The sequence below is a fragment of the Thamnophis elegans genome, chromosome 1 (assembly GCF_009769535.1).
Source record: "Thamnophis elegans isolate rThaEle1 chromosome 1, rThaEle1.pri, whole genome shotgun sequence".
Classification (NCBI taxonomy): domain Eukaryota; kingdom Metazoa; phylum Chordata; class Lepidosauria; order Squamata; family Colubridae; genus Thamnophis; species Thamnophis elegans.
Window position 1 is genome coordinate 45,344,928 of NC_045541.1, and position 22,994 is coordinate 45,367,921.

General features: G+C 36.7%; 1 protein-coding gene across 1 annotated transcript in view; it reads right to left on the reverse strand.

Moving 5' to 3' along the window:
- Positions 1-22,994, reverse strand: part of THSD7B (thrombospondin type 1 domain containing 7B) — a 466,316-nt gene that overhangs the window by 170,520 nt on the left and 272,802 nt on the right. Inside the window, 1 exon segment of the mRNA XM_032209475.1 lies at positions 4,681-4,875. Within this exon segment, the coding sequence (XP_032065366.1) occupies positions 4,681-4,875 (195 nt within the window).

Genomic DNA, 22,994 nt, shown 5'->3' on the forward strand with positions numbered 1-22,994 from the left:
AAAAATATTACATCCTTTACTGAAAAGGTGATGAAACAATGGAGAACTGAGTTGGCAGTAGGGAATGAGATCTACGGAATGGTTAATATCAAGCGAGGAATTTTCCAGGGTGATTCACTTTCACCTCTTCTCTTCATCATCGCAATGATCCCACTATCAGTAATCTTAAAAAAAATGAAATTAGGCTACCAAACAGCCAAAGAAGCTGAAAAAATTTCACATTTACTACATATGGATGATTTGAAACTCTATGGAAAGTCAGAAATAGAAATCCGTTCATTGACAAACACATTCCGAGTATTCAGCACCGATATTTCAATGCAGTTTGGCATGGAAAAATGCACCACTGTGTCCATAAAAAGAGGCAAAATCACTGCATGTGAAAATCAGATGGTCAAGATCTTGTGGGATTTCCGTATACAAACGGACAAAATACTGGCCCATAATACCCCAGACATCACACTGGTTGAGAAAAATAAGGTCACAATCATAGACATTGCAATACCAGGTGATAGCAGGGTCGCCGAGAAGGAACATGAAAAAATCGCAAAATACCAGGACTTAAAAATTGAAATTCAACGACTATGGCACAAACCAGCAGTGGTAATTCCAGTGGTAATTGGCACACTGGGTGCTATTCCAAAAGCACTGGAATTACATTTAAAACAGTTAAAAATTGACAAAATCACCATCAGTCAAATGCAAAAAGCCGCACTGCTTGGATCTGCACGCATATTACGAAAATACGTTACAACGTCCTAGGCCCCTGGGTGGGGCCCGACTAGTAACCAATGCCAAATCCGGCGAAACAACTGGCCGCTGTGATACAATTGTACAACAACAACAATAATAATGCTACCATCAAGGTTTTTTTTTAAGCAAATGAGACATTAATAAAAAATAGCTAGGGATTTGAAAAAGTGTTCTCATAATTTTAGACTATACTTCTGGAGCACAGAAGAACCATAGGGATATATATTTAGGGGACATAAGCAGAAAAAAATAGTTTTTATAGAAAAATGCAATTTTCTTGTAGAACAATGCTTTGAAATATTATGCACTATGCACTGGAGCTATGCAAGTCCTTTGAAAGGGTGCATGAAGCAACTTTTAAAAAATATTTAAAGCAGCTACATCCTTTCCCAGGCTTGTGTGTGATTTGTGTGGCTACTCCAAATATCTACATGAAGCCCCTGGGTGAGATCATTCGACGGCACGGGATAAAACACCATCAATATGCGGACGATACACAGCTGTATGTGTCCGCCCCGTGCCAACTCAGTGAAGCGTTGACATGATGTGCCAGAGCCTGGAGGCTGTTAGGGTCTGGATGGGGGTTAACAAGCTTGTACTCAATCCAGACAAGACTGAGTGGCTGTTGTGTTTCCCTCCCAAAAACTTGGTCAATAGTCCATCACTCAGGCTGGGGGCTGAAAATCTACGCCCCTCAGACAGGGCTCGCAACTTGGGGGGGGGGGTCCTCCTGGATCCACAGCTGACTTTAGAACACCATTTGTCGGCTGTGACCAGGGGGGCATTTGCCCAGGTTCGCTTGGTGCACCAGTTGCGTCCCTACCTGGACCGGGAGGCGCTCGCAACAGTCACTCACGCCCTCGTGACCTCAAGACTGGACTACTGCAATGCGCTCTACATGGGGCAGCCCTTGAAGAGTATTCGGAGACTTCAACTCGTCCAGAACGCAGCCGCGCGAGCGATTGTGGGTGCACCTCGGTACACCCACGTTACACCTATCCTCCGCGAGCTGCACTGGTTACCGATCAGTCTCCGGATACGCTTCAAGGTGCTAGTCGTAACTTATAAAGCCCTTCATGGTATTGGATCTGGGTACTTGAGAGACCGCCTGCTGCCAATTACCTCCCACAGACCCATTAGATCTCACAGGATTGGCCTCCTCCGGGTGCTATCTACCAGCCAATGCTATCTGGCTATTACCCTTCTCTGTGGCAGCTCCGGCCCTCTGGAATGAACTCCCCGCAGGGATTCGGACCCTCACCTCTCTCCAGGCCTTCTGAAAAGCCGTCAAAACCTGGCTTTGCCGGCAGGCCTGGGGGTGATGAGTTCCCTCCCCTCTCGACATGTATGGTTGTGCGACTGTTGCTTACTTTTATTATTGTATTTCGTTTTTTATGTTCCCCCTTTTCCCCCTTGAATTGTTCGCCGCCCTGAGTCCTCCCGGAGAAGGGCGGCATACAAATAATAAAATTCTATTCTATTCTATACTTTGTAACTTTGTAACTTTAATAAAATTTGTATGCCGCCCACTCCCAGGGGACTGCACAGCCATTTTACGCTGCTGTGCTTTCAATCCTATGATTCCTCATCCTCAAAGAGCATGTGTGGCTTTAAGATATGCTAAGAAAGAGCAGATGCAGATGCACAAATTCCTAAATGCTAAACCAAATATAATTGGAATTGGCTGGAAACGTTAGAGAATTAGCAAAAGCAAAATTGACAGGAATCATTTCTCCCTAGTCAGCAATGCTCAGTTTCTTGTCACTCATAAACAGTAAGATGATGGATTGTACTTTTTGGCTGGAAGAAATTCCCTTAGATGGAGTGACAAGTTAAACAACAGATGTCTAGCTGATTAAGGCAAGGATGTTATTATAATTATGATAAACATTTATATAATACTTTAATATTTTCAGAACATTTTGGAAACCATATGTAAGTTTTCATAATATGCCTTCAAGGTATAACAATATTGTTGTTCTATTATCATTATACCCATTATTGAGATTAAAGCTGAGAAAATGTTCACCTGTCACCTACTCAGTATGATCACAATTGAGATGGGATTTGAACTAGTGATTTCCTTCTTCAAATGAGCATTTTCTGTTTCTAATCAGCTCTACCTCATCTAATATAACAGTATTGAGTACAAGATGCAGCTACTGCAGCTGTCATCATTAAAAGTTCATTGTAGCAATATCTACAATGAAAAACTTTTTGTGAGGTGCTGTCCAGTGGATCTTTCCTAAAAGGCTTTATGCTCCTCTCTAGACCGTTATATGTTAGACCTGTGACAGCTACTAATTCATCTTGTTTCCAGCAGAGGAAGGATTCAGGGAGAGAAAGCAGATTCCTTTGCTTAAAAAAAAGGGCGGTTGCTAAGTGACACTTCCACTACGCTTGGAAACCAAAATCAGTGACTAGCTGTGACTAGTCACAAGGCGTGATTTTCAGCTGTGGAAGATACACACAGTGACTCACATTACAGAAAAACCGTAAATCTTGGTGGTATTTATAGATTAATACATAATTATATACTACTGCAAAAATGTGTGGCTATGCAATCAGCTGAGCAAGACCAACAGTTTATAATCAATTACATATATAGTTTGCCACAATTTATCCATTAAAACACATGTCCTGTGTCAAGGAATGGCACAGCAGCTGTTCAGATGAAGTCAGAGACACTAACACAAACTTGTGGTCATACACATACACAGAGAAGTCTTTATCATCATCCAGAACATAAGATAGGAACACAGGAATATCATTAGGTAAATTAATTAGTATACAGAACACACAGAAGAAGAAAAAAAGGGAAGGGGGGAAACTCCCCCCTTTATACTTACAGCAACCAATCATAGAGTTGATTGCCTCATACATGAGTCAGCATTCTAACCAATCAACTACAACTGTGTGTTCTGGTCTATTGTACACTTGAAGTTTCCAGCTACTAAATTCAATAATCTAAAATCCTGCATTTGTGAAATCAAACAGAAGGGATATTTTCAGAGTTTGGAGAATGGAATACTCCACTCTGTGGAACCCACTGAATTTACTCCAGCAGAATATCTGTGTGAATCCCGAAATATAAGCATAAAAACCCAATTCATAAAATAATAAACACCCTGAGAGAGCTTCAAGTAATCATACAAGTGTAATTCCCAGATTTTTTTTCATAACCTACACATTTGTAGGTTGCAACTTTGTCGTAAGATGCCTATGCTAACTGTGTATAGTGCTGTAACAATTCATGCATCCATTTTTGGACTGATTCCTATGAACTTCTTCATTAACCAACATGGGACATCATCCACATTTTTTCTACACATGTGTAGTTGGAAAGATCAGTCCCTTGAGACATTTTACATAAAAAACCCATTGAAAGGAAGCTAGAATTCTATAATGAAATAGAAATTGCTGCCCCAGTTGGCTATTTGAGCCCTAATGATGTAGTGGTTAGAATGAAGTATTGCAAGCTAATTCTACCCACAGTCTGGTGTTCAATAGTGATGGGGTTCAAGGTTGATTCAGCCTTCCATCCTTCTGAGGTTGGTAAAATGAGGACCCAGACTGTTGTGGGCAATATGCTGACATTGTAAATTGCCCAGAGAGTGCTGTAACACACTATAGGACGGTATATAAGTCTAAGTGCTATTGCTATTAGTAGTTGGAATAATTTCAGCATCCAAATAGCTTAAGGGATTCACTGATGAAATTATGATCCTGACACCTTAGGAGGAGGTAGCCCTCCTGACAGACTTAATAGAGAGCAAATTGTTAGTAAGTCAACACTGAGGGAATCATTATGAGACTTTTAACAAAACAAGAATACACTTAATTGCCCTTGGCAAATCTCCAAAGTTAACGCCATGGATGTTTGGAAACAAAAGGACTAAGGATGATTGATTGATTGATTTATACTACCTGTGAGAGTTCTTCTTCTGGTCCGTGTTGATTCACAATCGGAAGTGCATGCTGTAAATTTAGACCAAGGAGTAAACATGCAGTCATCTTTGCAAGGCACTGAGCAATCCTGGACAAGGGAAGGCATTGGTCCTGCCCACTTCAAGCACTCACTGGCATCTACTGAATGATTACCTTCCAAAGTGCACGTCACAACTGCAGAAAATGAATGAATAAATACAGACAGAAATAAATGGTTTGGAAACTCCTTGGAGGCACAAGATGAGTTTATAATCAAAGATCTAGATCAGGTGTGCTACCATCAAGGTTTTTTTTTAAGCAAATGAGACATTAATAAAAAAATGAACCTATACTAAGCTATTTTTGATGACAATAACTGTTATGTGGAATACTATACTGCTTTTTTTCAGAACTGTGTTTGTATTTCAAAGAAGTTATTTTCTTTTTTTTCTTTACATATTCCAATATTGCTTATACATATCTCTAAATGTTTTAAGACTTGCAAAAAGTTCCAGAGTCAACATTTACACCAGTAGTACTACTGTACTATAGAGATCACCAACAAAAAATAAAGAAGAAAAAAGAAGAAAGGAAGAGATTTAATGACTCTATAAACATCACTAAAGAATTACAGCTAGGATTAAAACACAGAGAAAGATTTCTTCATATAAATATGAATTCAAACTTTTTTCAGGAGGTTTTTCTCTTTTCTGAAGAGCTTTGTCTATTAGGGATGCACAATGGATTATCTATGTTAACATAAAACACTTAGAGGGAAGATTAAGAATACAATCCTGCAAAGCAAAATCCTCCCCAGTGGACTATTCCCATGCAAAACAGCAAAAAGAATGTTACAGTAATTAGAGAACATTTAAGTAGCCAAAAATAGCAAATTCTATATATAAGAGGGAGATTTCTGCAGATGGACAGGGAAACGAGTAGTTTGTTAACCACAATTGTGATTGGCAATTTGGATCATTAAGCAAAGTGGTGGCCAAGTGTAACCTTGGTTGTTCTTCCCATCTCACTTCAGCTTCCCTTTGTTTTACATCTGCAAAGCTCATAAATGCATGAGTTGATCACAAAATTATCTTTTCATCCCCTTTGTGACTATGAAGGTCACTAAATGAGGCAGTATACTACCTGTGCTAAGTATATATCCATAATGAGTCTTTGGATATGAGATGGGTGGCAAATTCCATAATAAATTAATAAACAAACAAAAGTTATTTTTGTCTTCAAGACAAAAGTTGTGTCTGTGTGTGTGTGTGTGTGTGCGTGTGTCTGCATGTGTCTGTGTGTGTGTATCTATAAACATTTCTGAGACTTCTATATAAGTAAAGCAGTATAAAGAAAAAGAACTAGAAGCAGCAAAGTGCAAAAGTAAAACAGAAACATAACAGGAATCAGAAAAAATAAGTGACCCAAAATTTTTTCCAGCAGTATGTTTTATTTAATCAATTACTTCAGAAGTATTTTACTAACATAGCAATGCTTCAAATTAAACTGTCCCCTTTAGTGAGTTCGCACACTTAAGCTCTGGAGGGCCTGGGAAGGTAGAAGTTGACTGCTAGCTGCAGTTCAAATCTAACTGGCTCAAGGTTGTCTCAGCCTTCCATCCTTCTGAGGTGGGTAAAATGAAGGCCCAGATTGTTGTGGGCAATATGCCGACTCTGTAAACAGTTTAGAGAGGGCTGGAAAGCATTATGAACCAGTATATAAGTCTAAGTGCTATTGCTATTGCTATCTGGAGGGAACTGTTGGTGACTTCTGAGAATAATGCTTGGAACAGTGGAAGGATACAGCAAACTCATAGCCTCAGGTGAAGTCTATTTAAAAGACACTTGGTTCACCCACTCCACTTTTTTAAGCACATTTGGACATAAGAATTTAAAGTGAAAAGAGGCCTTCAAGCCATCTGGGTAAGGGTACTTTGAATCCATGGGAAGGATTAAGGTGAAGAAAAAGACAAGAATTATAAGGATTTAAAAGCAAAAAGCTTGCTGGAAGTTTGGGTTAGTTTAAAGTTTAAAAATGGAGTAAGGGAACAGTTTAACTTAGAGTGTTGCTACGTTAACAAAGAAATAAATAGGACAGAAGTCTTAAACACCCACTTAGGACCAAACCAGTAGACTGATTCGGGATGGGGATCAAAAATTGTGCATAGAATAGGATACAGTTGAATGACAAGAGTAGTGAACAGAAACTGGACATGCAGATCCTGTTTGTCATACTGACAACCTCCCATACATAAGCCAAATCACAATAATCCACTAAGTCAAGTACGTATATACTGGAAAAAAAAAATCTTAACAGCCACAACTGGCAAGAAATACATCATGCTTCTGATTTGACTCATCCTTAGAAGATAGGAAAGAGGATCAAGACCAAAAATTATATACAGACAGTCCCAAACCTAACAACTCTAGAAAGTTTTAGGATTCGTTATTACTGATATCATCATTGTCATTCAGTTCTTCAGAAAGAATCACATCACATCTAGCTAATAGAAGACTGATATTTCTGTGCGAAGATGTAGAAAGTAGAGGCAGAGTAACCAACTGCCCAGAGGATGCTCTGGGTTTGGCACAGTTGGCAACATGTGGTAGCAGCCTGGTGATGGGAAAGCAGGACTGACCAATGTCAGATGAGCTGAGTCAGGGGATGATTTCAACTAGTAAGAACTAACCAAACAAACTCTCAACAATTCAAGAGCTTCTAACAGGTAATCATCATCATCATCATCATCATCATCATCATCATCATCATCATTATTGTTAACCAGCTAACAAAAGGATTCCACTGATTGATGTGTCACTGAGAAGAACTATGCCTTAGCACTTTTGTGCCTCTATTGCCCTCTGCCCCTCTGTTGTAGTAGGAGACCCAGTTTCTGCGTGTCCCTTCTTTCAGTAGCAATAACGCTGGTTTGTCTTGCCTGCATGCAGTGGCTTACAACTTCTTGTAATCTAGCTCTTTCAGTATAAGCCAACCATGCATGTCATGCCCTATGCTACACACCTGCTGTGCATTCTTGGAAACTTTAATCCTGGATTGACACAGGCAGTAAGTACTGCTTTGTCCTCTGAACTCGTTTTCCTTTGAACTCGGACTTATTTATGATTGCGTCTTTGCTAGATTTACAACTTCACACTGACTGGCTCAGCTTGAGAACAGGACACACAGCAGGTTTGCTCACCTCTTGGGCCAATAATAAAGTTTTGCCCTCTGGCAGAATAATCCCACACTTATAAAATATTACTCTGAGGAAAAAAAAACTACTAGCAGAAAAATTATTTTATAAGAAATAACATCATTTAGATATACTCTGAGTTCAATTCCAACTGAGAGAGTCTCTGTGAGCTGACCAGGCACTGTTTTGTCCTGGTATTTCAAAGGCATTTGACTTAGTAATTACTGAAAAAGTGAACAGGATTTTAAGACTACTAAACTGGTTATCTGTCATTTAAATCTATATCCACCCTGGCTGCAATGTGGGTGACTTGTAGCTGCATCCATGTAATGATGCGTGTGTTCATTCATTCATTCATTCATTCATTTATTTCATAAGGCCATCCATCTTACATATGAATTTTGGGAGGTTAAGAGTAAATAACAAAAACATATAATAACATTGCTATAAATCCAACAGAATAAATATAATTAATGTAATCATAGCAATATCACTTAGACTTATATACTGCTTCATAGTGCTTTTACAGCCCTCTCTAAGTGGTTTACAGAGTCAGCATATTGCCCCCAAACAATCTGGGTCCTCATTTTACCCACCTTGGAAAGATGGAAGGCTGAGTCAACCTTGAGCCTGGTGAAATTTGAACTGCTGAACTGCAGCTAGCAGTCAGCTGAAGTAGCCTGCAGTATTGCATTCTAACCACTGTGCCACCTTGGCTAGTATAATACAATAAGTTAAGCATTGCATAAAAAATTCAATCTCATAACCACTCTATTATTATAATATTTTGATCCAGGACCTTAAAGAAGAAAGCAATGCCATCATAGCCTTCCAGAAGGACAGGACAGTTAGGGGTCGCCAGACCTCAGGAGAGAGGCTGTTTCATAATGCTGAATGAGGAGGTGGTGCTGCCTCTGTAAGAAACAATGACGACCCAACAGTGATGGACAATGTTTGTCCATTCTTCAATTTTTCCTTTTATACCAGGATAGCTTCTTCAGAGGGTCCTGGATAAAGCAGATTATTTGGATCCTTACAGAGCATATGAAGACAGTACTGATCATGCTGGTTGATGATCTCTGGGGGAACCACGATAGGATGGCAGAACATTTCTAGTCTTCTTTGAGCTGTCAGTATCTTTCAATATCATTGATCATGGTAGTCTTCTAGACTTCCTCCAGTGATTGGGAAAGGACAGCACAATACTACAGTTATTCTCCTCTTTTTTGTGTGAACATTTCCAATTGATGCTGATGGGGAGATAGGCTGACCTCTGTTGTTATTTAAATCTGTTTGAAGAAGGGACTCTTTCTCCAGGGGCTAGTAAGTGCTTTGTGGCAATTTTATCATTTTATTGGATATTTTAATCCTTGAACTATTATCTGGTTTGTTTGGTTTGGGTCTTTTGGTATTTTTGTATTGGATATTGTTTTCAATTGTATGTTACCCAAAATAATTAATAATTTGGGAAAATTATAAATAATTTGATAGATAATATATATGATATTTCATACACATGAAGATGTTGCATTTAAACTGGCCAAAATAATATTCTATTTCTTTTGTGGATTTCCTTTCTACTGGGGAATCACTTTCTATACAAATTCATATTCATGGTAATTCAAGAAGTATTTATCTAGCTGTTCACTTTGATGAAAATAATGTATAGAAGTAAAAAAAAAAAAAGTAATGGTTTCAAGGATTAAATACTGTTTCAAAGTGTATTTGAGTTCAAACTACCATATTTACTAAATCATGCGGATTTGATTAATAAATTTCAATGTTCTGGTTTTCTTTTTGCCAAAAAGAGTTAAATGTTTCATGCTTTTATTAAATCTATAATTTCACAGACTAGGGAAATTTTCAAGTTGATGAATTCTGACAGAGAATTTATGAATGTACAGTATGTTTTTTCAAACTTTATAATTGGACTCCTATGATCCAGCTCAGCTCTAAAGACCTGTATTTAGTTCAACAAAGCTATGGAATGATGTGATAATTGAACTGAAAGTCTACCTCACTTTCAATAAACTGGCTATATCATTAGAAAGATTACTGATTAATCTAGACTTTAACAACAAAGGTGTTTCTACTGCCTTGACAAACTGAATTAAATTGAAACACGAAACAAGAGGAAAGCAGAATAGCATTTAATGCACTAATAATGTTTTGGAAATGTAAAAACATAAGCCACGAAGCAGAAATATTTGCATCAATGCCCTAATCAATGTAGAAAAATAACATTCTCAAAATACTGGAGATGTACCATTATGTCGTTAGTTCTCAAGTTGCACTCTTAATGGAGCCTGCCTATTACAGTCGAAACAGCTGTTAAATGAACTCACTTAATGACACCCAACAATTCATTTAATCATTAAATGAATGAGCAGGTTGTTAAGTGAAGCATGGAATACTTCAGGCGTGGGGCATGGGGGAGATCTGGGAGGCACAGTGCAGGTACAAATCCAACTATCTTGTACCTCCCAGGGTTTCCCCCATCTGATGAGATACCCCATGCATATGTAAATTGGTTGATATACCAATTTAAAATTATCAAGAAGCACAGTAATAACTTAGATTTGATCTTTTGTAAGCCAGCACACAATTTATTGTCTTCATTATTGTCCTTACTGGAAAGCACGCATGCTAGCATATAAAAAGGATGATTCTTTATCATTTGGCTGTTATTCTGTAGCTTTTATCTCATAATCATAACTATAATAAGCACAAAATTTAATATCTACATTATGATCTTTATAATTGATTCAAAAAACACAAGTTTTAGCAAATATAAAGACTGCTATGTTTTTATATTTGATCACCCAAATCATAATGTTTTAATATTACAGGCTACAAAAGGCATTTTTCCCTACTTACAGACTTACATATATGCAAACTTTTGAAAAGACTAACTTCACTTGCTAAAATAAATTAAACAATCAACTGGTAATTGCCTGTTAGGGCAATTTAATTGACTTATAAGCACTATATGTGAATCAGCATGGAATCTCAATTATAGATATAGTTATGAAAACAAGCAAACCAGTTTTGCATGTTATAAGCCCAGAGACTAATGAATGTCTTGATGTCCATCAAGGGAAGTGGGGGGGGGGGGCAGGGAATAAAATATGCAAACCCTTTGATCAATATAATAAGACTGCAGAGTGACTGCTACAAATCCAGTAAAGTAGGTCAGTAAGTGTTTTACATTACAATGAAATTAATATTTTGTAAGTGTTTTGCATTATGATGAAATTAGTACTTTAACTTGCTTACTAAGAGAGTCTTCAAACTGATTTTGTGACCAGAAAGGACATGGTTTGCCACATCTTGATGCTCATGTTTATAAAGTTGCCCATTATAGAATCAATTCTAGATTCCATACTTTGGCCAGTCTCTGGATCTTGTTATATGTGGTAGTGTCCTACATTTTTAACATTGGTAAAATGAGTGGAAACAGTTTGTGCTTTCTTTTATTTCTAGAAATGACTTTAAATGTAGACGATCAATCATATCATCATATTTGTATGATACAACTATAATACATGTGAACTATCTCATTGCTGTGAGGCTGAAGCAGTTACACATATTGCTTATAGAAACAAGCCATTAAAAAAATATATATCTTCCTTCCTAAATGTATACTTCTGGAACTACGTTGTTCATTAACTAATGGATCAATTTAGGGTTGGTTTTTTCTTTTTTTGACTAGAATAAAGAGTACAAAATTGCCAAGGAGGAGGATACTTGAGGGATAAGCACAGAGTTAATGAGAGCGATAAAGGGAACATAGATAACTGTCAATGAAAAGAGTGAAGTCATGAACTATTATTACATGAAGCAGAACAGATCAGACAAAAAGGTGTTAGTAGAGGAGTGGGGAGAAGAGCTTTGAGAAAAGAGCTCAAATATATTTCACAGCAAATTAAAAATATTTAGTTGCATCTAAAGAAAGGAAATAATTATATTATCTAATTATATTGCTCTATAGATCTGAATCCACCAGAGGTGGTATTTAGCCGGTTCGGGCAAACCAGTAGCCCCAACAATCAGCTGGCCCTGCCCATCCACCTCTGCTCTATCCTGTCCTTTATTTCCTGCTTTCTAGCTTATCTCAATTGTGCGGCACAGCTGATTTCCCCCTCCCTGCTGTTTTTCTTACCGTTGCTGACTTGGAAGGTAAACAGCTGAGCTTCTAAATGCTCCATTTTCAGCACTGCACGCATGTGCAAAGCACACACTCACAGAACTGGTTGTTAAGCTGGCAACATTCCACCACTGGATTCCATGCCAATAGGCATGAGCTTGATGTTGGTGCCAAGCTCCCTGATATTGCTTGGAACCATTTCTCTCCCTTTGGTTGCACTAAGTGATGCTAAAGCAAGAGTCTTGAAGTCAATACTTTTATCTCTGTCTTCCTTGTGTCAGCATCGAAGATGTAAACAGTGTTATGGTGAAGAGTTACTGCTACCAGATTTCCATGCAAATATCAAAGAAGGGTTTTTTGGGGGGTAGGGGCAGAGAAGGAGGAGAAAAAAGCAGAGAGAGGCAATGGATGGGGCATTCAAGAAGCTCTCTCCTCTGTAGTTCCCTTTGTAGCTCCCTATAAACTATAAAAGTTATAAACAAGGAAGCCACTGCTCTTATTAAGTCCCACATTGTCTTGAGTTGTATAGAGATCTAGACTCAGGCATCTGTTTTAGCAAAGTAATGTCTCAGGCTTTCTTTCTTTCTTTCCTTTCTTCCTTCCTTCCTTCCTTCCTTCCTTCCTTCCATCTTTCTTTTTTTTCTATCTGCCTATCTAATCTTATCTATCCGACTATTATCTATCTATCTATCTATCTATCTATCTATCTATCTATCTATCTATCTATCTATCTATCTATCTATCATCTATCATCTTTTTTTTTTCAGGGCAGAACTATAATCTGGCATTCAGCTCTAATGTTTTAACTCATTTTTGCAGCAAATGTTGATTTCACACATCTGGAAATAATTCTATAGTGGAACCAAATGGATTTATGGATTTAGTAGTCCAGGATGCTTAAGACATATTCAAATAATTTTATTATATTTTTTAGCTGTCGCAAAAAAGGCATTCTTTTCAGAATTTGCTTTTACAGATGCCACAACCAAACTGAATAAAAACTTCCTGTGGATTTTTATAGAATTATATTGTACTCTCTAGACCTCATTCTGAGTAACACCAAAGAAGTGAATAATGCTGAAGGAAGCAATTTATGTATATATGGGTTCTTGCAAGGAGAATAACTGCATGCTTTTGATTTCTTACTCCTCCTTTCTTTTTGAAAATTACTGGGCATTTTCAGAAGCCAAACAATTATTCCTGTAGCTGCTGTAGAAAAAAAGTCATTAGTTCTTATGTTAAGAATACTTGTCATATTCTCTCTCTTAAATATGGCCTGTTCCACAACGGTACTCAGACAATCTGAAGTGCAAATTCAGCTACAAGAAGGAGTTCCTAAGAACTACTGCAAAGATTTTTTTTAAAAAAAACTGAGAGTAAATTGCATAGCTTTAGCGAAGAAAAGAAATCATTTATAATACGAATCCATAGGTGGAAGAAAAAGAAGAGAAAAAAGATAATTGCTGTAGTTTCTTTTAGTCACATAAAAAGTCCTTCATCTGTAACATAACCAGAATTTTGGGAAAGAAGTTGTGTGATGGGGCTCAAGCCTATGTCAGTAGGATAAAATGGAAAACTAAAACAGAATGAATATTTTTATTGCCCAGATGTATTTGGAAGAGGCAACTGTTGAGCCTTTCTTCTAAGGACATGTCCGAATGTTGGACTTCTAAGTGGTTGGCAAGAATTCTATAAAACATGATTCTGGTTTCAACACACATTAATCCCTTTAATCCAGATTACTTTATAATCCGGATATTCACCACTATTGCAAAATTAATCCCTATGTCTAATTTCATAAGTGAAGAATATTTTGCTCACATGATCTAGTAAGTAATTCCAATTTGTGGAAGTTGGTATAAAATAAGAAAAATATTATACAGTAAAGAAATTGGACATGGTCTAGCTAAATCTTACACATGTATAAACCATAGTTCAAAAAAAATATATGCAGGCCAATTATTGCCCTTAAACCAAGATACTTTCCACAATATTTGCTTCCTTCCTTCTTTGGTGTGTCTTACAACTTTCATTTCCACTACAAAAAAAGTCAAGTTTAAAAATCATCTTTATCCTTGATATATCCTAATGAACAATAGTTCTGCAAATTCAGAAAGAAGGGGAAACCATGATTTATATTTAAAGGGGAAAATTAGCACCATAAGCAAAACAAAATGATGCAAGTTACCTTAAGTGATATCAAATGAACTTCCTTTTGCATCTGAATCAACTCTAAATTCATGCACTTTCATTTTCCAGTTTGCTTATAGCTCTGATTAATTAAAACAAATCCATAAGGTCTTTGGCCTCTGCTCCCAAGAATTACATCTTTGTGATTGCTTCACTCAACCCAGCCATTATGCTACATCACAAACAATCCACTAAAATAGTGCACAAAAATAGGATTATTTTGTGTTTTTAACTCACTTGCAATATGGACTTATAAGCACTTAGCCCTCATTTCTAGGTGATCATGGAAAAGTTTTATATCTTCCAGATTTCAGAATTCTTAGCAATAGGCTATGGAAAATTCTGGGAATTGAAATTCACATGGAAAAAATGGACGTCTTTATTTAATCCCTTTATATTTTTAGAAGGAACATCACTCAAATGAAGATAGTAAGAGATAAAAAAAAATCCTTAACACTGAAAGAAACATGTTCTATCATATTCTGGGATTTTGACCTCTCTGAATTCTAAATGTTTTCCAGATAAAAAGAAACTAACTAGTTTACAGTTAAATCCCAGAAAACCTGCAGAATAATGCTTAACAAATTTGAAGAACAAAAGGTTCAGCACGTTATATCTAAAGAGGCATTAGAATTATAAAAAAGATGTGATTTTCAAAGAAATGCTTCAGTGAGAACTTTTTAAAGAATGCAGAAAAGTTCACCAAGGAAACCTGGGCACCCAATTCTGTTTCTCTTCACTGCCATCTAGTGGTCATCTGGATATTTGTTATCCAGATATAATAGCCCTCATAAGATATTTGACAGGATTGACTCTGAAATTAAAATTAAATACATTCAAAGAACCAGAGAAGATCCTCAGATTAAAGAAAAACAAGATGTTAAACTGTGATGTTAAAAGATAAAACCACAAATAGAAATGGTCAGCAAAATTAATTGGATACTGAATGTGCAAGTGACAAGTAATAACTGGGTTAGTATTTTAAAAAAAGTAAAAACTGATAGAAGATAATACATTCACCAGCTTCAGTGCATAACTCCCTTGTCAACACTTCAGGTTTATTATCTCAACCTGACTTTAAAAAGTGATTTCTAAGCATTGTGTGAGTAGGCAGAGGTTAAGGGGGTTGCCCCTCAATGTTGAAATTCATTTTTTTTACTACCGGTTCGGTGGGTGTGGCTTGGTGGGTGTGGCAGGGGAAGGATACTGCAAAATCTCCATTCCTTCTCCACTCCAGGGGGAAGGATATTGCAAAATCACCATTTCCACCCCACTCTGGGGCCAGCCACAGGTTGTACTTGCCGGTTCTCTGAACTACTCAAAATTTCTGCTACTGGTTCTCCAGAACTTGTCAGAACCTGCTGAATTTCACCCCTGTTGTCCCCCAATCTCTAGGCAGAGAGTTAAATAGAACTTTATTCCCTACCCAAAGCTTGCCACCAGTTTTTGCAATCAGTACAATTGAATTTTAGTGGTGTGGTTTAGGGTGAATTGGGCAGGGTTTGGCTTGGGATCCAAGAGCTGCCCAAAGTAAATAAGAATTAGTTTACTCTAGCATGATGAAAAACCAATGCCAAGGTTACATCTATAATATGAAACCAAATTGGCATTGTCAGATGCATCCTATTTATTTTTCTGTTAAATCTTATACAACACCTTTTAAAAAGGAGTGACATACATAGTGTCCCCTTCTCTTTCACAACAACCTTGTGGGGTGGGTTTTGGGGAGAGGGAGTCACTGGTCTAAAGCCACCCAGATAGCATCTGAGGGACCTGGGTTTCTTCACTGCTACTTCAGCAACTTAACTGCTCCTCCACACCACTTATGTTAAAATAGTTGTTTCTCCCTATGCAAAGTTTAATTAATACTGAAAAAAGACCTTTTTTCCACATCTGATTCTTAGAATCATTTCAAAGAAATATTAAGAAATATAATACATGCAAAATCTGGGACAATTAATTTACTCATCCTAGTAAATTAGCTAATTGTTCTATAGAGAGAAACCATTTAGCCAAAGCACATTCCTTTATCTAGGTAAAAAAAAAAACTGTTTGATTTTAATAGCAGTTAGCAGATGAAGTTTATAGTATCATTGCAAATTAATGTACATTTAATGTCCCATTAATCTGGCTGCTGATAATGCCAACAGCCCCTCTTAAGTAAGTTGGTTTGAAGAATATATATAATATCTAAAATTAAGTATATTTCTGGTTTATATGAAAAAAAACCCTAGAGATATTTAAAATGAAACCTGACTTTGGAATGGATTGAAAACAGCCCAGGGAAAATAAAAAATAAGGGACGAAAATTGTGAAAAGTTTAGAGAGAAAGAAAATGGAAATCAGCTGTGTTGCAAAGTTACCAAATGTGAAAGTTAGTTGCAAAGCTGTTAATAAAGTTAAGAACAAAACCTGTCTCTGCTGTATCACACATTTTTTTAAAAAAATACCTTGTTAAAATCACCTTGTTTTCAAACCACCCTGAAACTTTTTTATATATTATCGAACAATATGATACTTTATCAGAATTATACTTCAGAGTACAGTGAAGTCACTTGGAAAAAAAAACCCATCCTAATCAATAGACTGAGGATGGAAAGATGCTGGGATATGAGTATTCTTATATTAGACTCCAAAATTTTGATCTTCACCACAATACACAAAGGATTTTGCTTCTTTGACCTACAAGAACACCAAGCCTGATTGCCAATAGAGGCATCTATTGAATGCTTTGGTTCTTAAGAAGAGAGGAGTCTGAAATTAGATCTACTGATCTTATGGTAATATTTTGTTAATTATTAGTGGCAACATATTCCCTTCTGAAGTTAGTACTGCACCATTTTTGCTTGCTTTTTCCCTTTTTTTGCCACTCTAAGATAAAAGGGGCAAGAAGAGAACAAAGATAAAAGGATTCCCTCTACAGATTTTGTTCCTTTGTATTACTGTACCCCCAAAAACAATGTAGAAGAAACAGAGACATCATTTACTCAGATAAGGGTCATGGTGTATTATTACAGTTTATAAAATATATTAAGGTTCCAACCCTTCTTATGCTAAATTTAATCACACAAAAATAATACATATGTTTATCTGGGACTTCCAGGGAAGAAATGAAGAACTGAAAACGGAGCTAGACCACTACAGAATAAAGAGCCAGTATATAAAATTATTTAAAAAACCAGTTCTTATAATTCCTTTTTGGACAAGTTTCCTTCAATCATTAGCAAAAGAAGGTTTGAATATTAGTTTAAAGATTTTTTTTTTTAATAAACAGCAAAAGGGTAGTTAGAACTTTGATCTTAGAAAGTTACAGGTGGACTAAGGTTCCAAATGGATCTGAAATAAGATTTTTGAATTATTTATAAGAATCCTTCCTGGGACCAAAATACTTTTGTATTTAATTCTTTTTCAAAAACATGATAGGGTGGAACTTTGAAGATTGGAAACTACAGGCACTAAAGAACCTAAAGTTTAATTTCAGAGAAGAACATTTACATGACTTACTAATACAATACATATTAACACTGGAAATATTGAAAGATATTTTTGAACAATGGATCTAGAAGTTAATTTGAAGAGTATCTGCTGCTACAGGTAAACTATTTATAGGAGAGAAACAAGACTGGGACTGATCTGAAAGTGGATTTTAAAATGACAGGATACAAGAATGATATGGGAAAATATCAGAGGTAGTATTCAGCAGGTTTTGACCAGTTCTGGAGAATAGGTAATGGAAATTTTGAGTAGTTTGGAGAACTGGTAAATACCATCTTTGACTGGCCCCACCCCCATCTATTCTCTGCCTCCTGAGTCCCAGCTGATTAGAAGGAAATGGGGATTTTGCAGTAACCTTCCCCTACCATGCCTGCCAAGCCATACTCACCAAACCATGCCACGCCCACAGAACCGGAAGTAAAAATCCTACTACTGGTAAAGATGATACACTGGGAATGCAAAAAAAAAAAAAAGCTGATCTGTTAATATTGAAAGGGATATACAAATAACAAACCAAGAAAGCAGCCTGGATAATTTTCATATGTTGGATTTACCAAAGAGGCTTGTTAAAGCTTTGAAGAGTTTTATGAAAAGGAACAAAGAAAAAAATGAAAAACTATTAAGTTCTAGAACATTACTTGAAGGGCCCGAAGATCGAGATCGTTAAAAGTCAAAGGAAGGAATATAAAGTTGGTTACTCATAATAACCTGCCCTCAGGAACAAGAAACCCCCCCCCCCCCAAGTTCTGAATGGACTCACTTAGTCACAGCAATAGGTATGTGCAATAACTCACCACTTCTTCCTTGGAGCCTCTGTTATTAATCAAACACAGACAACTTTTTCCAGTCCATTAATTTTTGGTAACTTTCAGGGCTTGAAAGTCACCTGGCCCAACCTTTTCCCTTTGCATGTCTCTTTCTGATCTCAGTCCCCAGGTCCAGAAAAATCACAACGTCTCCAAGCTAAAACACAGGCATGGAAATCTATCTCAAGGCTTCTATCTCTCCCTCTCCAATCCAAAAATATTTAATGTCATTCTACATGCCATGTGAAGTCCGAATACAAAAGTTGGTTCCTCTTACAGCAGGTGTGTTGTAAATGCTGCATCTTATTTATTTTTTTTCCGCTTTTTCTTAGAGTGGAAAACTTCAAAAGAAATTTTTTAAAATACCTATTTTTCCAAGCAGCTCCATTTTGACTTTTTGTCTTTATTTTTCATCAATATTTATAAACACATAACAAACAACCATACAGTGGAGATCTTAATATTAAGCACTGAGCTAAATATAGAAACATTTTCCATATTATGAAATAATTTTGTATTTTGCAATTGCCTAGCAATGCCATGCTTAACTTTAATTGTACAGTTGTAAAAAACAGTTTGGAAACTATATTTAAGAATGATATAATTTCCCCCCATCTTATCTTTAAAGATTTAGCATATCAAATACATCACATTTGTAGTTTGTATCGCATAAATACCACGGTACTCAGCTATCATCTGTATTTTACATTGTATTTATTTACATATCATAATGCAGTAAGAACTATTATTTGGGGGCAAAAACACTTCTAAATTTTGTTGTGTTAAGAGTCTCTTTATTTCTTTTTCTGGTTTCTTCTACAGATGAACATTCAATCATTTCTTGAAACCTGGTCCCATTTCTAGAGTTGCTCTTAACCTCTGCTTAATCCTTCTATCTTTTCATTGTACGTGATATTACCTGAAGTTCATGCCTTTCTCTAATTATAGTGAATGTGCTAAATTCTCATAGATTTTATCTGATTATTTGGTATACAAACTTCAAATATTCCTTCAGCTACATTCCCCATAAAGTGCCAACTACTTATTGTTTGATTGACCTAAAATTCAGTAATCTCAAATGTTATTTAATAAAATGTATTGTTTGGTTATTAATCATGGTTTTATTTTTGGACTGTTGAATGACTTTGATAGTGTTATAGGCAAGACAGAAATGAGATTGTGGAAAACTCCGGCTTGGTGTCTTTTTATAGGATGAAATTATGGCATTGTACTCAGTCTTGTCTCATGATAATATTCAAATACTTTTATCACAAAGTTCTCATCTAACTCACACATAAATAAATCCTTATCTAATAAAACAATATGTTTGTGACTATGTGAACTGCAAAGTAGGTTCTGTCCCATTAGAAGTGGGGTAGGAAAAAGCTATATGAGTGATCCAAATAAAAACAGGAGAAAGAAACGAGAGAGGCAGCATGTCAAAACAATAGCAGAAATGTACATTTTATAAAATAAGTCAATACCCAATAAGATAATTACATGCTTATTGTATTCTGGGAAAAACACAAGTCCAGTCAATCTAAAACTGCAATTAGAAAACAATTAATATGGAAACTGATTTGACAACTAAAATATTATTCTAACCAACATATTTTTAACCTTGTTTATGAAATGCTAATAATTAAAGTCTTTACTTCTGGTGTTTTTGCTAGACATTTCTACTGCAGAAAAGATCAAAAGGGATAGGTAACCGCAGGACCTGAAAAAGCAACAGGACCAATTATCCAACCAGATCCCATTTTATTTTTCATCCTGGAAGGCCTTGCTTAGGAAATAAAATTTAATGAGAAAAACAATGTAAAGCTTTGAGCAGCTATTAGAATTCCTCAAGCATGTTCCTTTTGAAAGGGAGCACTGAAGTTTGAAAATTTAAGTATCAGATATACAGCAAAGAGCAGCTGTTTCACTCAGAAGCCCATACACAGCTGCACACAACCCATAAACAGATTGCCCTAAATATTTGTGTTCTACCATCAATTTATGGTTTAAGAATCTTACATGACAGGGAAAAATTAAGTTAAACGGTCAAAGGAGTCAATCCATGTAAAAAAAGACAGATTATTATGCATAATTTGTAATGCATATGTGACCTATAAGGACCTAATAGCACAACAGGTAGTGTGTAAATCTTTTAACAAATACAGAAACTCAAGTTCCAATATGAAACATAGCTAACTATATCAATAATGGAGAATATTTGTAGTTCATGGTTGAAATGAGGGGTCCTCTGAGCTTAGTTATTTTCTTGTAGATGTTTCATTACCCAAATTAGGTAATATCAGTCATTAACACTGACGATGTTACCTAGTTTTGGTAATGAAATATCTGCAAAAAACCCACCAAATTCGGAGAGCATCAAGGACACCTCATAGCTAACCATATTAAAATCATGTCACTAAAAACCCTTCCCGGCACATTCAATGTACAAATATTCACCCTGGAAAGAGTATTAGAGATTCATCTTAATAAAAAAAAGATAAGACCTATTCTCTTAATGACCTGTGTCATTCAATAAGTGGTAAGGATAAAAGGGTGGGCATACATTTAAAAACAGACAATTTTTTTTGAAGAATACAGATAAAGTCCCCACTGAGTTTGAGTTTGAAGTTTATTTATATGCCGCCCTTTTCCCTGGGAGGACTCAGGGCGGCTTACAACTTGAAAAGGGGGGGGGGGAAACAAACATTTAACACGTAGGACAGTACATCATTAAAAAACACAACATTCATACCATTCGGGCGGGTTACAGTCTTTAGCCCCAGGCCTGACAGGATTGCCAGGTTTTGAGGGCTGTGCGGAAGGTCTGGAGGGTGGTGAGGGTACGAATCTCCACGGGGAGATCGTTCCATAGGGTCGGAGCTGCCACCTCCTCCGCGTAGTTGCCAGTCGACATTGACCGGCAGATGGGACTCGGAGGAGGCCTAATCGATGGGATCTAATAGGTCGAGTGGAGGTAATTGGCAGTAGGCGGTCTCTCAAGTACCCAGACCCACTACCATGAAGGGCTTTATGGGTGACAAGTAGCACCTTGAAGCGTACCCAGAGATCGACAGGTAGCCAATGCAGCTCGCGGAGGATAGGTGTTATGTGGGTGAAGCGAGGTGCACCCACAATCGCTCGCACGGCCGCACTGCCCAGTTCTGGAATGCTGTAATCTCCTAAAGCCATTTAATTCATGAAAAATTAAAACCTGGCATTAACAACTATATTTAGAATGTGCTGGTCAATGAGCAAGATAAAATGACTAATTAACTATACCTAGAAATGGTTCCATGGCCACTGTGTTAACTTAAAAACTGGTGAGATATGTCCCATTTGAAATCCTGGTTAGTAATCTCACTCCTAACCAATGCTCTACAGGTAGTCCTTGACTTATAACCATTTGTTTAATGACCATTCAAAGTTACAATGGCATTGAAAAAGTGATTCACACTTTTATTCACATTTACAACTCCTCATGGCCATGTTACGAAAATCTGGACATTTGGCAGCTGGCTCATATTTAGGATGGCTGCACAATCCCGGGTTCATGTGATCACCTTTTGCGACGTTCTGACAAGCAAAGTCAATGGGGGAGGCAGATTCACTTAATAACCATATTACTAAATTAACCACTGCAACGATCCACTTAACAACTGTGGCAGGAAAGGTTGTAAAGCAGGGCAAAACTCACTTAACTGTCTCGCTCAGCAATCAAATGTTTGGTCATAAGTCGAGAACTACCTCTATGTTATTTTTACTGTGACACATATTCCTAGTGGAATATTGGAACATCATGAACTATAGCCAGACAACTTTTGTGTGGGGAAAAATGGCAATCATGATGAGGAAGATGTTTCATAGCAAAGGCAACCAACTTTCCTTCTTTTGTAGTTTGCATCTGTTCTTTTGATCACCTGGGCTTCTAACATACCACAAAATGGGAGAGGCCAGTTACAAGCAGACTAGCTCAGTGAGAAGGAAGTTTCTAAACCAGCTGAATGATTGAAACTATTTTTTATCTTTTCTTAGTTATATGTATATTCATTCTGACCGGGCAGTTTAATACAAGTTAGATATACTCTAATATATCCAGAAAATTTCTAGCAAAGAGATAAGCTCCAGTCATTCCATCAGCTCAACTTAACTCACAGTGTTGTTGCTGTGGGAGAACATGGAAGATATTGCTATGTATATTGCCTTGTTATACAAAAGATGGAATATAACCCTAATATAAATAAATGCCAATAGTAAATAAAAAATTTATATAATTACAAAGACCTGTTTCTGCCACAAAGGACATTTTGTTTTAGGTTTGACTTGTCAGCAATTAACACACAGGCATGGTTGAAAAATGCAGAATGCATTCTCAAAAGCCGTACAGATAGTTCTCAGTTAGTTATCATATTTGGGTAGGAACTCCATCACTCAGTGACCTGGTTATAAAGTGAAAAATCACATAATCACTCTGACTTACAATAGC